The sequence below is a fragment of the Lepidochelys kempii genome, chromosome 15 (assembly GCF_965140285.1).
Source record: "Lepidochelys kempii isolate rLepKem1 chromosome 15, rLepKem1.hap1, whole genome shotgun sequence".
Classification (NCBI taxonomy): domain Eukaryota; kingdom Metazoa; phylum Chordata; order Testudines; family Cheloniidae; genus Lepidochelys; species Lepidochelys kempii.
Genome location: NC_136394.1, coordinates 11762843 through 11780648, shown reverse-complemented (window position 1 = coordinate 11780648; position 17806 = coordinate 11762843). Strand labels below are relative to the sequence as shown.

General features: G+C 44.6%; 1 protein-coding gene across 1 annotated transcript in view; it reads right to left on the bottom strand.

The window, feature by feature from the left end:
- SFI1 (SFI1 centrin binding protein) overlaps window positions 1-17806 on the bottom strand; it is a 50941-nt gene that overhangs the window by 13223 nt on the left and 19912 nt on the right. Inside the window, 11 exon segments of the mRNA XM_073313094.1 lie at window positions 3202-3378; window positions 3753-3827; window positions 5317-5391; window positions 5867-6027; window positions 8552-8648; window positions 9178-9280; window positions 11077-11153; window positions 11590-11685; window positions 15560-15635; window positions 15882-16060; window positions 16297-16378. Coding sequence (XP_073169195.1) covers window positions 3202-3378; window positions 3753-3827; window positions 5317-5391; window positions 5867-6027; window positions 8552-8648; window positions 9178-9280; window positions 11077-11153; window positions 11590-11685; window positions 15560-15635; window positions 15882-16060; window positions 16297-16378 — 1198 coding nt within the window.

Here is a 17806-nt window from a genome sequence, read left to right as displayed (position 1 = left end):
ATGTTAACTAAGAGTAGACCCAGTACAGACCCTCCGGGGACATCATTATTACCTCTCTCCATTCTGAAAACTAACCATTTATTCCTACCCTTTGTTTCCTATCTTTTAACTAGTTACCAATCCATGAGAGGACTTTCCCTCTTATCCCATGACAGCTTACTTTGCTTAAGAGCCTTTGGTGAGGGACCTTGTCAAAGGCTTTCTGAAAATCTAAGTACACTATATCCATTGGATCCTCTTTGTCCACATACTTGTTGAGCCCCTCAAAGAATTCTAGTAGATTGGTGAGGCGTGATTTTCCTTTATAAAAACCATGTTGACTCTTCCCCAACAAATTATGTTAATCTATGTGTCTGACAATTTTCTTCTTTACCATTGTGTCAACCAGTTTGCCCGGTATTGAAGTCAGGCTTACCAGTCTGTAATTGCCGGGATGACCTCTGGAGCCCTTTTTAAAAATTGGTGTCACATTAGCTATCCTCCAGTCATTTGGTACAGAAGCTGACATAAATGATAGGTTACAAGCTACAGTTAGTAGTTCTGCAATTTCACATTTGAGTTCCTTCAGAACTCTTGGGTGAATGCCATCTCGTCCTGGTGACTTATTACTGTTTAGTTTACCAATTTGTTCCAAAACCTCCTCTAATGACACCTCAATCTGGGACAGTTCCTCAGATTTGCCACCTAAAAAGAATGGCTCAGGTTTGGGAATCTCCCTCACATCTTCATCCGTGAAGGCCGATGCAAAGAATTTTTAGTTTCTCCGCAATGCTCTTAACATCCTTGAGTGCTCCTTTAGCATCTCGATCGTCCAGTGGCCCCACTGGTTGTTTAGCAGGCTTCTTGATTCTGATGTACTTAAAAAAAAATGTTGCTATTACTTTTTGAGTCTTTGGCTAACTGTTCCTCAAATACTTTTTTGGCCTTCCTAACTGTATTTTTACACTTCATTTGCCAGTGTTTATGCTCCTTTCTATTTTCCTCACCAGGATTTAACTTCCACTTTTTAAAGGATGCCTTTTTGTCTTTCACTGCTTCTTTTACTTTGTTGGTTAGCCACAGTGGCACTTTTTTGGTTCTCTTACTATGTTTTTTAATTTGGGTATGCATTTAAGTTGAGCCTCTATTATGATGTCTCTAAAAAGTTTCCATGCAGCTTGCAGGGATTTCACTTTTGGTGCTGCACCTTTTAATTTCTGCTTAACTAACTTCCTCATTTTTGCATAGTCCCCCTTTCTGAAATTAAATACTACAGTGTTGGGCTGCTGTGGTGTTTTCCCCAACACAGGTATATTACATTTAATTATATTATGGTTGCTATTACCAAACAGTCCAGCTATATTCATGTCTTGGACCAGATCCTGTGCTCCACTTAGGACTAAATTAAGAATTGCCTCTCCCCTTGTGGGTTCCAAGACTAGCTGTTCCAAGAAGCAGTCACTTAAGGTTTCTCTCTGCATCCTGTCCTGAGGTGACATGTACCCAGTTGTTAAGAAAAAATTAGCACATGTGACTCCATTTTGGTTTGGGGCCCACCATTTTCCAAAAACAAGCACATCAAGCACCAGTAGCCGTGTTCCTTAGCTACTGCATTCCTGTGAAAATCCTCCTCCTTGTCTCCAGCCTGCCTTGACTCCAGTATCTGTTCTTTGTCAGTCCCTAAACTCCCTATCTCCTGGCCTTTGATGTGAGGCCTCCCATCCTGATAATAAAAGTTACTGATGCATGGCTTTAGGACCATGCTGTGTAATTAACATACTAGTTTAGCACAAGGAATGCACCAAGCAGGGATAGGTGGTAGATAAGAAAAGGGTTTGTTTATTGGCTAAGGTTTCCGATGCACGAGGGCAACATGCTTTGCTAAAAAGTATATAACCTTTGTATAATCTGTATTCGGAGTCCTCTCCTGGCTAGCAGGGGGGCACCAAGCTCGAGCGTAATAAACTTAGTGTCTTTTGGGAATTCTGCAGTTGTGGACTTTGTTTATGTGCCTCAGCCTAGATTCGAACTGTGCATGACCTATCAGGTATAATTTGCAGCATTTGTGTGCGTGTCCTACCAGGTGTAATTCGTAGCATTTGTGTGAGTGTCCTACCAGGTGTAATTCGTAGCAGTTGTGTGCGTGTCCTACCAGGTATAATTCGTAACACAGTCAATATGGGGATAGTTGAAATCCCCCATTATTATTGAGTTTTTTTTTTATTTTTATAGCCTCTCTAATCTCCCTGAGCATTTCACAGTCACTATCACCGTCCTGGTCAGGTGGTTGGTAATATATCCCTACCGCTATAGTCTTATTGTTAGAACATGGATTTCTATCCATAGAGATTCTATGGTACAGTTTGATTCATTTACGATTTTTAACTCATTGGATTCTACGCTTTCTTTCACATATAATGCCACTCCCCCACCAGCACGACCTGTTCTGTCCTTCCGATATATTTTGTACCCTGGTATTACCCTATTATATCAATATCCTCATTTAATACAAGGCACTCTAGTTCACCCATCTCATTATTTAGACTTCTAGCATTTGTATATAAGCACTTTAATAACTAATCACTTTTTAGCTGTAATTGAATGGAACTCCTTTTCGTTTGACTGTTTCTCATCAGATCCTACCTGTATTTTATCATTGTCCCCATCCTCTCCTCCTTACAGGACACAGAGAATCTCCATTAATAGATCCTACCCCAAGAGATGTCTCTGTCTGAACCACATGCTCCTATGCACCTGCCAGCTTTCCCCCAGCCTTTAGTTTAAAAACTGCTCTATGACCTTTTTAATGTTAAGTGCCAGCAATCTGGTTCCATTTTGGTGAAGGTAGAGCCCATCCTTCCTGTATATGCTCCCCCTTTCCCAAAAATTTCCTCAGTTCCTAATAAATCTAAACCCCTTCTCCCTACACCATTGTCTCATCCACGCACTGAGACCCAGCAGTTCTGCCTAAGTGGCCCTGCGCATGGAACTGGAAGCATTTCAGAGAATGCTACCATGGAGGTCCTGGACTTCAATCTCCTACCTAGCAGCACCTGTCTGAAGCATTACAGACCCCGCTGAGGGACAATGAGGTCTGCTGAGCGACGAGGACAGAGTGATACCTCTAGATCAGAGAAGCAATGAACTTAAAACCTGAAATCCCACCTCCTTTCAGGGCAGGTGTAGTGCCCAGGACAGAGCAATGATGTGAGTCTTGTTTACCTTCAGCTGGTGCTGGGCTTGAAGCTGCCCCCGGAACTGTTTCATGCCAGTCATGTATGTCAGGATTTGGGTCACACCCTCCTTCAACAGGCCAGCACGGTAAACCGCTACAGCTTTTTCAATGCGGCCTTTCTTCCGCTGCTGCTCCCGGGCAAACCCCAGCCAGGCATCAAACACCTGCAGTAAAGAGAAGGTACAGCAAGTTGCAAGAGCACAGCTACAAGAGTTACTCCTAGGCACCAAAAACTCCCCCTGCAGACCACAAGTACCTTCACAGGACAGTAACATCCAGATATGTATCATGGCTAGTTTCTGTTCTAAAGGATTGGGGGATGGGGTGAGGAAATGAGCTGGAGTTAGACAGAGGAGTCTCAGGCCAATAGTTTTTATCAGAGCCAGGGACCCAAGATATCCAGAACCTCAGAGCAGCACAGGGAGCTCTGAGGATGAAACAAAGAGGGGAAGGTGCTCCCTGGCCCATCTGCCCAGTAGAGCTGACCCCATATGCATACACAGTGCAGATCCCGAAGTGCACATTATACACACCTTACCTTCCCCTTCAGCGAAAGTGACCAATGCCACAGTGCCCGCACTGTCTCCTGCCGATCCCATTGCTTCTGCGCCAGCTGTTGGCAAAACAAATCACACAGCGCCTGGTTCAGTGGATAGGCATTTATGTGCTATATCCCAGAGATCCCAGCAGATGAAATAGTGATGTGATTTACGGAGGTGATGGAGATTGTAGTGGGAGAATGCATCAGCTCCCTGTGCCTTCTACTCCTTCGTAAGGGTCACACATACTGCACATAAGCTCAAGGAAAGGCCCCGCCTATGGAGCGGCTGAAAGGCATTACCTTTCAGTTTTGAAAGCAAAAGGATTAAATCTTTAGCCTGCAGGGCTGCCTCCCGTCACGCAAAGACATTTCCACTGGCCACAAGAAAGAGCTGCTGAATATCATTCATTGGGGGTGGCTTTTTCTTTTAACACTGCCCACCCTTGCACACTGCAACCTGACACAGACACCCAGTGCATGTGGGTGATGGGGATTTCACTGAACTCCATCCCTTTTCTTTAGGCTGAGAGGGTTACCCTAAGGCCACAGGAATGGGTGTACCTCATGCTAATGGAGCCACCAGCCCAGATGATATAAGCTTGATATAAGATGATATAAGGATACAAGCTTCCTTACTCCCTGTCAAGGTTCCTCCCCCACTCTGAACTCTAGGGTACAGATGTGGGGACCTGCATGAAAAACCTCCTAAGCTTATCTTTACCAGCTTAGGTCAAAACTTCCCCAAGGTACAAAATATTCCACCCTTTGTCCTTGGATTGGCCGCTACCACCACCAAACAAATACTGGTGACTGGGGAAGAGCTGTTTGGACACGTCTTTCCCCCCAAAATACTTCCCAAAACCTTGCTCCCCACTTTCTGGACAAGGTTTGGTAAAAAGCGTCACCAATTTGCCTAGGTGACTACAGACCCAAACCCTTGGATCTGAGAACAATGAAAAAGCATTCCGTTTTCTTACAAGAAGATTTTTAATAGAAATAGAAGTAAATAGAAATAAAGAAATCCCCCCTGTAAAATCAGGATGGTAATTACCTTACAGGGTAATTAGATTCAAAAACATAGAGAACCCCTCTAGGCAAAACCTTAAGTTACAAAAAAGATACACAGACAGAAATAGTTATTCTATTCAGCACAATTCTTTTCTCAGCCATTTAAAGAAATCATAATCTAACACATACCTAGCTAGATTACTTACTAAAAGTTCTAAGACTCCATTACTGGTCTATTCCCGGCAGAAAACCAGCATATAGACAGACACACAGACCCTTTGTTTCTCCCCCTCCTCCCAGCATTTGAAAGTATCTTGTCTCCTCATTGGTCATTTTGGTCAGGTGCCAGCGAGGTTACCTTTAGCTTCTTAACCCTTTACAGGTGAGAGGAGCTTTCCCCTGGCCAGGAAGGGTTTCAAAGGGGTTTACCCTTCCCTTTATATTTATGACACTCCCCCCTCTGTATTTCAGTGCAGCAGATGGAGTCTGAAGGAGAAAGTTGGACAGGACCAGCAGGAGGCTCAGTGCCTGTCTCTGTGGGATAGTTCCTCACCTGTCTCTTCCAGCAAGAAAAGAAGGTAAAGCAGAGTCTCTGAGCCATCAGCTGGCCTCCCCGTCTCTGCAGGAGCTGTCAGGGAATCAGCATAATAAGTCACACTGACAGACACACACCACTTATCTGGGCCAGCTGGCAGGAAAGCAGAACATGGACCCCACCCATAGTCACCTTTCATTAGCATTAATGACAGCCAGACATCATCAATATGACAGCGCTCAACAGTCCATCCTTCAGCAAATATGCCTGAGCCCAGCAAGGATTTCCCTCACCAACAGCCCACATAGGGCAATCCCAGCCCTTCCCAATCTCCCCTCCCAAATGAGAATGCTCTCCACCCCCTTCTCTCGAGGATTTTTTGCTGTGACAGGTGATTCACAGAGATGCCACTCCTCCATGTTACACAAGGCTCCCACTGCTCTCCAGCTTAGACAGCGGAAATGAACTCTGTCTATGAAAGTGCTCCTCTAGAGGGGCATCTGCTGTGGAGAGGGCTTTCTCCTTCAGACTAGAGCTTTCACCTCCCATGTTCCCTGCTCTTTCTTACCATCTTCCTTATGCACTGCAGATGGTACTGCTTCCACTTTATCAGGCACTCTCGCAGCAGTTGCCTCTGGTGGTGCTGAGCTGCAGTGTCTAGCTGGACTCTCAGCACCAAGGACCTTGTGGTGAATTCCTTCCAGTGAAGAAACGTGGCCCGTAAATACACTGTTAAGAGAAGAAGACATGAACCAAGGAACCAGCAGAATGCCCATTTCTATCTCAGTCAGGAACACCCAAGAAATCAGCTCTTTAGTCTCCAGGTTTGTATGACAATTATTTCTCAGTGCCTACTATAGTATTTCACCTGGAAGGAAGGATGGTCTTGTGGTGAAGGCATAGTATGGGGAGTCAGGAGACCTGCAATATCTTTCCAGCTCTGCCAACAACTTTAGTTGTGACCTTAGACAAGTAACTTGACCTTTCTGTGCCTCAGTTTCCTCACCTGGAAAATGGGGATAATACCACCTCCCTCCTGTAAGGGGGAGGGGAAGGGGGACTGTGACATTAAGTCACAAACGTATGAAGGATTCCGTGAGTCTTGGATGGAAAGCATTATTAATTCTAGTTACTTTTAATTAGGGCTGTCAAGCAATTAAAAAAATTAATGGTGATTATTCGCACTGTTAAACAACAAAATACCATTTATTTAAATATTTCTGGATGTTTTCTTCATTTTCAAATATATTGATTTCAGTTACAACCCAGAATATAAAGTGTACAGTGCTCCCTTTATATTATTATTTTTGATTACAAATATTTCTGCTATAAAAACCAAAAGAAATAGTGTTTTTCAATTCACCTCATACAAGTACTGTAATGCAATCTCTTTATCATGGAAGTTGAACTTATAAATGTAGAATTATGTAAAAAAAATAAAAACTGCAATCAAAAATAAAACAATGTAAAACGTTAGAGCCTACGAGTTCACTCAGTCCTACTTCTTCTTCAGCCAGTCACTCAGACAAACAAGTTTGTTTACATTGACAGGAGATACTGCTGCTCCCTTCTTGTTTACAATGTCACCTGAAAGTTAGAACAGATGTTCTCATGGCACTGTTGTAGCCAGCATTGCAAGATATTTATGTGTCTGATGTGCTAAAGATTCATATGTCCCTTCATGCTTCAACCACCATTCCAGTGGACATACGTCCATGCAGATGATGGGTTCTGCTCGATAACGATCCAAAGCAGTGCAGACCAACGCATGTTCACTTTCATCATCTGAGTCAGATGCTACCAGCAGAAGGTTGATTTTCTTTTTTGGTGTTTTGGGTTCTGTAGTGTCTGCATCCAAGTGTTGCTCTTTTAAGATTTCTGAAAGCATGCTCTACACCTCGTCCCTCTCAGAATTTGGAAAGCACTTCACATTCTTAAACCTTGGGTCGAATGCTGTAGCTATCTTTAGAAACATCACATTGGTACCTTCTTTGCGTTTTGATAAATCTGCAGTGAAAGTGTTCTTAAAACGAACAACACGTGCTGAGTCATCATCCAAGACTGCTATAATACGAAATACATGGCAGAATGTAGGTAAAACAGACCAGGAGACATTCTATTCTCCCCCAAGGAGTTCAGTTAAAATGTAATTAACACATTTATTTTTTAAACAGCATCATCAGCGTGGAAGCACGTCCTCTGGAATGGTAGCTGAAGCATGAAGGGGCATATGAATGTTTAGCAGATTTGGCACATAAATACCTTGCAATGCCAGCTACAAAAGTGCCATGCGAACGCCTGTTCTCACTTTCAGGTGACATTGTAAATAAGAAGTGGGCAGCATTATCTCCCGTAAAGGTAAACAAATTTGTTTGTCTTAGTGATTGGCTGAACAAGAAGTAGGACTGAGAGGTCTTGTAGGCTCTAAAGTTTTACATTGCTTTGTTCTTGAGTGCAGTTATGTAACAAAAAAATTCTACATTTGTAAGTTGCACTTTCATGATACAGAGATTGCATTATGGTACTTGTATGAGGTGAACTGAAAAATATTATTTCTTTTATCATTTTTACAGTGCAAATATTTGTAATAAAATAATAATATAAAGTGAGCACTGTACACTTTGTATTCTGTGTTGTAATTTAAATCAATATAATTTTTTTAATCGTGATTAATTTTTTGAGCTAATCACGTAAGTTAACTGCGATTAATCAACAGGCCTACTTTTAATCAAGATTTGCCTGAACCTCTTGGTATTTGTATGGCCCTCATCACTGTATTATTTGAGCTTCTCACAATCATTAATGGATTTTATCTTGACAACACCCCTGTGAGGAGGAAGTGTTACAAGTATTTTACAGATGAAGAACTGATGCTCAGGGCTGATTTAGTGACTGGCCCAAGATCATACAAAAAGCCTGTGGCAAACTGCTTGAATCCTGGGCCAATGCCCTATCCAGTAGGCCATCCCTCCTACCCTAGGAAGGATTTCTTAATTTGTACACAGCTAGTCAACCCATAAACACACATTATACTGCAGGAAACCCTGTAGAACGTCACTACCACACAGTCCTCATGGCAGAGCCAGTTCATCTCATCTATGCAGAGATGAGTTGCCTTACAGAGATGTGTGCTTCTCTGATTCACACACCAATGAATTAGTGTCAGAATTCATGCAACAAAGCCACACGCTGCTCTAACACAGTGACCAGGTCCTTTGGAGAGTGCTTTACACTCCTCATCCCCGAGGCTCACCCATATCCAAACACCTCCTGGCCTGCCTCAGAGCTGCTGCCTTCTGCTGCCGGCAGTACACTCGCAAACAGGTAGTGTCCCTCCACTGGAGTAGCACCTAGGGAGTTAGAGCAGAGAGACAGGATACAAACTAATACAGCAGTACTCTCTGGAGGTTAGAATTGAAGTCATGTGCCCCACATTACCAGTATCACAAACACACCCTGTCACCCCATCACACAAGCCAACTGCAGCAGGTGTGAGAAAACCCGCCACTAATGGAAATTCTGTGCCCCCAGAGCAGGGTTTCTAAGAGCAGCCATTTGACCCGTATCCCCTTTGCATTTCTTGAAGGTGTTTTCCTCCACACAGACAAAGCTGCCATGCTATTCCCTTCCGGGAAATGGGATAGCGAAAAGCTGTGGACTCCCTCACAGCCAGTGCCTGCAGAGACTCCTGCTGAGATAGGCTGGGACTCAGAGCAGCGAGTTCCCCGGCTTCTGCATCCTTCTTTGTAGTGCCTCCTACGGGAAGCTGTAAGCTTCCCCCGACTAAGTACTACTGTACTATTCCCTGAAGTGACTCCTGCCTAGACTGGTTCTACTTCCTTGCTAAAATAGCCTCCAAGTCCCCTACGCAGATCCCACCTTTGAGAGAGTTGATCTCCTGTAGTGCAGTTCTGCCTGTACAGCTTTCTTAGCTTCACCCACAAGGGCAACAGTATTTTCTCTCCAGATACTCAGCACCTGTCTAAGGACAAAGTGGGAAACAAAAACCTAGAGATCAAGAGTGATTTTCACCACATACTTTTCCCCACCTCTTGGAAGCTGGCTCGACCTTTGGCACCTTTCCATTCATGGAGAGGAACCCAAAAAAATTGCTGCATCCACAAACCCACCTTTGTTTCTAGTGTCTTAAACATAGCCAAGCACCTGACATCATGCCCACAAGTGCAGCCAGGCACTGACAAAACAGCAGCAAAACACATTTCCCAGTTGGTACAAAAAACTGAAGTGACTGCAATTAATGCAGGGTGACCAATGCCCTTCCTGGGCCTACCACCTGTAAGAAACAAGACAAACTATATCTGCCCCAAGCGCACCATCACTTTAAGTTCATAGCAGAGCCCATCCACTGCAAGGGCAGGATGTAGTTTACCAGCCAGTATGTTTATTGGGGTCTGATCCTACGTTTGTTCCGAGTTGTGGCTCCAGCAGGCACCACAAGAACAGTTCTGCCATAAGGAGAAGGCTTTGAAACTGGACAAAAGATGTTTTAAAAGATTGATGCATAATGGGCAAAGTCATCCAGGGATTTCTTGATGCCAACTGGCACAAAGAGGGATCTGCTGGGATATATGCACAATAGCTCATCAAATGGTGTCATATGAAAGCTCTACTGAGAGCCAATAGCGCTCTGGTCGTCATTGCAAAACTTATGTAAGGATAATATTTAAGGAGTTATGTATCTCTACTGAAAATAATGTTCTTAAGATCTTGAGTTAAGGCACCAGGAGGTGACATAACTCGGAGATGTTCCTTTCAGGCAGGAGGCAGCAGACACTTATCTCCCTGCCTGGTCATTTGTATACTGTATGCCTCACACTCTATGCCTATTTGCATACTGAGCCACAGGCAAAAGAAGAGATTGTGAAATCTACAAGAAAGGAAATGTACAAGATGAAACAAACAGTGGGGAGAAGAGGTGGTCCTGTTCATGAATAAAGACAAAGGATGGGACTGGTATGTGTTTGGGGGTGGGGGGAATACACTAGTTCCTTCCCTAGGAGGCAAGCTGACAGTGTGTGTCATGAAAGGAAGGTCACAGCCAACCTGGCTGTGAAGCACTGCAAGGATAAGCGTTACTCTACAAGACATTAGAGCATCTAGTTAATTAACTCTAACATCTAGAACGTTATGATTTTAGTTCATACATAACCATTTGTTTCCAATACTTCTACTTACTATTATTTCAGTCTCTATGCTTTGTTAAATAAACGTACACTTGTTTTTACTATAAACATATCTAAGTGCTAGTGTGTTCAGAGGAGCGGTGATCTGAGGTGGAACTGATAAACTGAGGTTTACTGTTTCGTTGGAAGCAGCAAATCTGTCAATACTGTGAGTGTACAGTGCACCAGGGGCTGGACATACCGGGGAGACAATTAGAGGGCTCAAGGGTTGGAGTGCACCCATTGCTAGCCTGTAGAGAGACAGAGGGGCTGGTGGAGCCTAGAAGGGAGTGTTCATGTTGCCCATGGAGCTGGGCAGCTGACCCTTGAGAGGCACAGGCAAGGTTTCCGCATGCTAAAAGCAGGTGGTAGTGAGGTGGCTCACTACGTGAGTATCCACAAGAAGGTCACGGCCAGCATCCAGTCCAATGAGAATGTTTCCATTCCTTTTAGTTCGGCTGAGATGCAGAAAAACAGTGAAGCAAGGGAGAGTTAGTTCTCAGTGTCAAAAGCTCAGGGATTAGTGAATGTGTCAGTCAAGGAGGCCTGGGGCAACTCCTTCTTTCTAGAGTTGCACGGAGAGAGACAGGCTTACCGCAACAGTGCCCTGTTATGCTCCTCCTCCTTTTCATCGACTTGGCGTAGAATGCACTGTATGTTTTGCTGATAACTCTGCAAAGAAAGCAGTGCTGAAGTGAGACTTCCCCCAGCTGTTAGGAACACTATGGTGAGGAGTTTTCTGGGGAACTCTCAGCAGCAGCTGTCCAGGAGCAGATGCAGAAGCTGCAGCCACCAGAGTTTAGCACTTCTCTTGTTACTGTCAATAGCAATTATACATTAGCAACATGGGTTTTGCCATCCTGAGTAACTGGCAGCTATCTACATATATACAGCCACACAAGTCAGACCTCGGACCCGTGTACTCCAGAAACACAGGATTCCACCAATGGAGCTCAAGGGAGACACTCCAGGAGCGGTAGCAGCATCAGGCCTTATACTCTGTGTGGGTTCTAAAGTCAAACACAAATGCAGATATGGCATTCCCTCCTCAGGGTGGAGGGTGCAGACACAGCAAGCTTGAGAAACAAAACAAACATAATCCTCCTACCTTCCAGGCAGCCAAGACCCTGGCCAGCAGTGAGTGCTGATAATACATGTCTGCTTGCACCAATGTCTTCCACTTCTTAGACTGATGTCCCACATACTACAAGCAAAAAAGAAAATCAGACTGTGTGGGAAGCGAAAGAGAAGAAGAGTTACCCGCCTACAATCCCCAACCTCCAAGGAAGCATCACTCCTATAGAGCAGCATAACAGGGTCTTACCTGAACTGGCACCAGACCCTGCTGCCTCAGTTTCCCCCTTCAGGTTCTCAAACTGTCCCCTGGGCTCTTGTGCAAGTTAAACAACGCCCCTTCTTGGAGGCTCGTCTATTAAAACAGTTCCAATCTCACCTGAAACCAGACCCACACTGTCCCCCACTCCAGTTTCTTAAGCCCTTTGCTGGGCTCAACTGCTCATTCCAAAACACAGGTTCTGCTGCATGGTATTTCCTCAAGTGTCTTCTTCTCAAGACTGTTGTTCCCCTTACAGCATCTGCTCCCACCTGTCACTGCAGGTCACTTCAGTCAGGCCTTTCCCTATGGCTAGTATGGAGATTCCTTCCCCTCCTCCTCTTTGACCCTGGTCCCCTCTAGATCCACTGAGGGCACTTCCCTGATGGTCTGTCTCCCAGTTACCCTTGTATTGGGGCTTCAGATCCCAGTTCACTCTCGGATTCCCCTGAGCAGGAGAGCTCTGCCAGGCCTACTCCAGACTCTGCTTATCTCTGGAGAAACTTCCCCATGGCCTTTCCTAGCCCCAACCTTCTCTCTGACAGAGAATCTCTCATAGGAAGCTACAGACTACTGTCACATGATGCCTGGTCTCATCACCCAACCACCATAGAATCATAGAATATCAGGGTTGGAAGGGACCCCTGAAGGTCATCTAGTCCAACCCCCCGCTCGAAGCAGGACCAATTCCCAGTTAAATCACCCCAGCCAGGGCTTTGTCAAGCCTGACCTTAAAAACCTCTAAGGAAGGAGATTCTACCACCTCCCTAGGTAACGCATTCCAGTGTTTCACCACCCTCCTAGCGAAAAAGTTTTTCCTAATATCCAATCTAAACCTCCCCCACTGCAACTTGAGACCACTACTCCTCGTTCTGTCATCTGCTACCATTGAGAACAGTCTAGAGCCATCCTCTTTGGAACCCCCTTTCAGGTAGTTGAAAGCAGCTATCCAATCCCCCCTCATTCTTCTCTTCTGCAGGCTAAACAATCCCAGCTCCCTCAGCCTCTCCTCATAAGTCATGTGTTCCAGTCCCCTAATCATTTTTGTTGCCCTTCGCTGGACTCTCTCCAATTTATCCACATCCTTCTTGTAGTGTGGGGCCCAAAACTGGACACAGTACTCCACATCAGGCCTCACCAATGTCGAATAGAGGGGAACGATCACGTCCCTCGATCTGCTCGCTATGCCCCTACTTATACATCCCAAAATGCTACTGGCCTTCTTGGCAACAAAGGCACACTGCTGACTCATATCCAGCTTCTCGTCCACTGTCACCCCTAGGTCCTTTTCTGCAGAACTGCTGCCTAGCCATTCAGTCCCTAGTCTGTAGCGGTGCATTGGATTCTTCCATCCTAAGTGCAGGACCCTGCACTTATCCTTATTGAACCTCATCAGATTTCTTTTGGCCCAATCCTCCAATTTGTCTAGGTCCTTCTGTATCATATCCCTCCCCTCCAGCGTATCTACCACTCCTCCCAGTTTAGTATCATCCGCAAATTTGCTGAGAGTGCAATCCACACCATCCTCCAGATCATTTATGAAGATATTGAACAAAACCGGCCCCAGGACCGACCCTTGGGGCACTCCACTTGATACCGGCTGCCAACTAGACATGGAGCCATTGATCACTACCCGTTGAGCCCGACAATCTAGCCAGCTTTCTACCCACCTTATAGTGCATTCATCCAGCCCATACTTCCTTAACTTGCTGACAAGAATACTGTGGGAGACCGTGTCAAAAGCTTTGCTAAAGTCAAGAAACAATACATCCACTGCTTTCCCTTCATCCACAGAACCAGTAATCTCATCATAAAAGGCGATTAGATTAGTCAGGCATGACCTTCCCTTGGTGAATCCATGCTGGCTGTTCCTGATCACTTTCCCCTCATGCAAGTGCATCAGGATTGATTCTTTGAGGACCTGCTCCATGATTTTTCCAGGGACTGAGGTGAGGCTGACTGGCCTGTAGTTCCCAGAATCCTCCTTCTTCCCTTTTTTAAAGATTTAAACCAAATGTAAATCTAATACTGTGATCTAATGACAAGGCATATGTAGGGCAGAGCCCTAATAAATTAAAGGTCCAGCCCTCCCCCCAGGACGTATGAGATACACCTCATTAGCATTAACAATGGAGCTGCAGAGTACTCAGATGACAGGATTTATTTCATAATATAAGGGTAATTTAGGGAAAAGGGACCCTGCAATCAGATTGTTCAAAAGAAGGGAAGTGCAGTGTTGACTTTGTTCCCCTCACATGAAGAACACTCAGATCTCTGACTTCCTTATGGCTTACTTTGGTGCCAGAGACTAGCTCTAATAGGAAATGCAGTTAACAAGACAACAGAAACCCCACTCCCGCCTGTGACCCTCAGCAACACAGGTCTGACAGCCCTGCTTCTCCAACCACTTGATCAGCAAATCCTTATATTCTGGGAAAAGGCTATTATCTCTGAGGCTGATATGCCAAACATCATCAATTCTTACTGTCTCAGTCAGCTGCTCCATATCAAGTGGCAGGACAAGATCAGAAACTAGGATATTCAATGCTGAACCCAGCAACCACCTTCATCAGCACTGGTTTGGTTTTGGTGGCTTTCTTGCTTTGCACATATTATAGGAATGAAAAAGCAAAAAATGTTGTGGTGCGTGTACCAAGGAATGCCGCTACAAGGCCGGCAATCCTGTGGCACCAAAAGCTTTGGTGGCATTACATGATTGCCAGTGATGGACATAAATTTAATCAGACCACCTTAAGCACCTTATCAGAGATTGATCCAGGTGGCACTCAATTTGCAAGTAGCCCATGAGCCTTTGGGATTTGCCATGAGGATGATGATCTGACCCTTTCCCACTCAATGTACCTGGTGCATGCTAATTGGGCTGCTACTTCCAGCCAGCAGTGTGTATTGTCCTAGAATGGTTGTAGCAGTGAGAGAGCACTAGGCTCCTGTACAGGGTGCACCAGGGTCCCCTTGGAGTAACAGTCTTTATTGGAGTCAGGCTGGTTGAAACAGCAGCGGACATGGTTTTTGCTAATATCCCATTCACAAGAGATGAGAAGAACTGTTACAATCAGAAGGTTACCAGAAGGTTCTGTGAACTGGGGATAATGTTTCATGCAGATACCAATTATCACAAATCTAGAGAGATTGGTATAATATTTAACTGTCTTCTTTCTAAAAAGGGTTATTTAATAAAAACCTCCCCACTGTATTTTCCACTGAATGCATCCGATGAAGTGAGCTGTAGCTCACGAAAGCTTATGCTCAAATAAATTGGTTAGTCTCTAAGGTGCCACAAGTCCTCCTTTTCTTCTTCCTGAGAACAGTGTGTGGTATTTCCTAGGAGTTCCCCTCAGGCACTGGAGCACTTAAATGATGCTCTGGGAAGCACAGAGAGTGTAATGGTTGGGGAAGCCTTCACACACGCATTCATGTAATAGTCCCAAAACCACTGTCTGGGTAACACCCCTGAGTGACAGTCCTGCCCTCCCCACCTCTGTGAGCAGTGGAGCAATGCAGGACAAACAAAGAACTCCCTCGCACCTTCCCACACACTACCCCTTATTGCAGTGTTTTACCCCGCCTTGGAGAGAGCAGTCTTTGGTTAGAGTAGCCCAAGATTAACTAGCATTATGACCAAACAATGCCTTTAATATGGTGTCTGTTAAGCAGCTAAATGATGAGCATAGGTAATCGATAAATAGAGGAGGATTGAGAACTCTCTACCTGCTCGGATTCTCACCTTTCTCCACTTGCTCCAAGACCACTGCAGGCACTTTGAATAGTGAAACCTAACAGCTTTCATCTCCTTGATCCTCCTAAAGGAAAAACAGACCAGACCTTACTGACCCAGACCTATTATGTTTCTCTAGCACCAAGCCTGAATCCACATTTGCTATTGTGCTGGGAAAGTACATTTATTAAATATGTAAACATTTAGGATGCGCTAACAGCTTCTAAAACACGTGCAGGGTCAGTATTGGCGTGAATAAGAAACTCCTTTGTGAAAGGGGCCAATTTTGAGACTGAATCAGGATCAGTCTCCGTTTTAAGCTGCCTCTTACTCTGATCTGATCTCCTGAACGTTCTTCTTCCAGAGATGGAAAGTCTTCCACAGCAGCAGGTGGCAGTAATGATCACGGGCAAGAGCCGTGCTCTCTCGCTCCTCCAAACACACCACTGTTCTCCTGCGCCAGGAGCACCAGAAACAAACCAGTACCTGCTGCTTAAAGTGAAGAATGGCCTGCAACAGACAGGAGAAAATTGGGGAACTCATGATGTGGTCTGTAATGAGCAGCAGGGCAAGCTTCCTCAGAGGTGGTGATGGGCACAGGAAATTGTCTCATGTGGTCCCCAACCACTCAAGTGGAATAGCAATTGGTGCAAGCCCATCTTGTGCTGCTCATGTTCACAGGAGGTGATCAGGAAACTGTTCCATCTATCCCCTTGGTGAAGTCCAAGGGAAAGTGCTGCATTTACCATTCTCTCTCTCATCCGGTTCTCTCGCTGCTGACATGCACTCAGCCACCACGTGTCAAATACCTGTCTCATCAACAATTCTCTGCAAGCAAGAATGAAGAATGTCAGTGGAACCAATTAATCCTGTCTGACATCTAAGGGACTGGCCTTATGGGCTCTGATGACCATGCCAATCTGTCCAAATTGAAACCATTTGTTATGCCGTTGCTTTGATTTTATAGCTGTGCTTCGTCATGTGCTTTCTAATCAGAAAACTGAAGCGATGCTTAAGTTTAGTTGCATCACACCCCTGCCAGCTCAGAGTCAGGACTGAATTCATGCAAACAATAAGAGCCCACAAAAGTTCTTTTAAAATCTCTTTTAAGATTTTAAAAGATTAGAAGATTAGAGACTTTAGAAGATTAGAATGCACAAAGAGTAATATTTGTTCTCAGTTTTTTCCCCTATCATTACAGAAGTGAAAAGATGATAACAATGTACTGAATAAATATAGCATTTTATATCCTCAACCCACTGTACAAACCATTAACCAACCACCACTACACCCCAGTGAAGTAGGCTAGTAATTTCATTATCCCTACTTTACAGGTGGGGAAACTGAGGGACAAGTTAGTGTCCTAATTTTCAGAGGTGATAAGCACCCACGGCTTCTGTTTATTTCAGTGGGAGAGGGGGGAGCTGAGCTCCTCTGGAGAAGGAAAGCCATTAGTGACATGCCAAGGCGACAATGCAAGGACTTATCTATACAGAAACTGGAACCAGAATACCTACATTGGTTGGAGTTTAGTTATTTTAGTGCAAGTCTGCAGCTGGATACTTATTTCACTGTGACCAACACTGATTTTTACTCACTTAAGTTATACATTTGGGAGTTGTCTATACACAGAAGTTGCTCCGGTTTAACTAAAGCTGTGATGTTGTGATTTAGTTAAAATGAGTATAAATTTGCATGGACACTGCACTAGTTTAAACTTGGCTTATAGCAGTTTAGATTGCCCATGGTAAATATTGTCCCTAGTAAATAACAGGAGCAAACTGAAATGATGTAAACTAGCTTTAAACCAATGCAGAGTGCACATGCCCAAAGTTACATCAAAGTAAACAAAGGTGTGAATTGCAAACAATGTGATTCCAGTTGCACTGGTTCCAGTTTATGTGCAGACAAGCTCCAAGTCAGTGTCAGAGCCAAAAATGAGACATCATGGGTTCCTGCCTCTGTCTCATCTCAATTCACTAGATCACACTGCCTTTCAACAGCCAGATTCTTTCTGTTGTCCAAAGGAACATTACTATTTCTTCAAGGGCCTCTGTGCATTCCCACCTGTGGGATTCTGTAACTCTTGGTGTCAAGATGTAAGGGAACAACATGTGGGAAGGCGCAGAGGCAACTATTGAAGAACGACAGGTTCCAGGAAGTCACCTTTTGTTTTCATGAGGTGACCTAAATGGATTATACAACACATTTTACTCTTAGTTACACAGGCACTGGTTGCTGCAGCCCAATGCACAT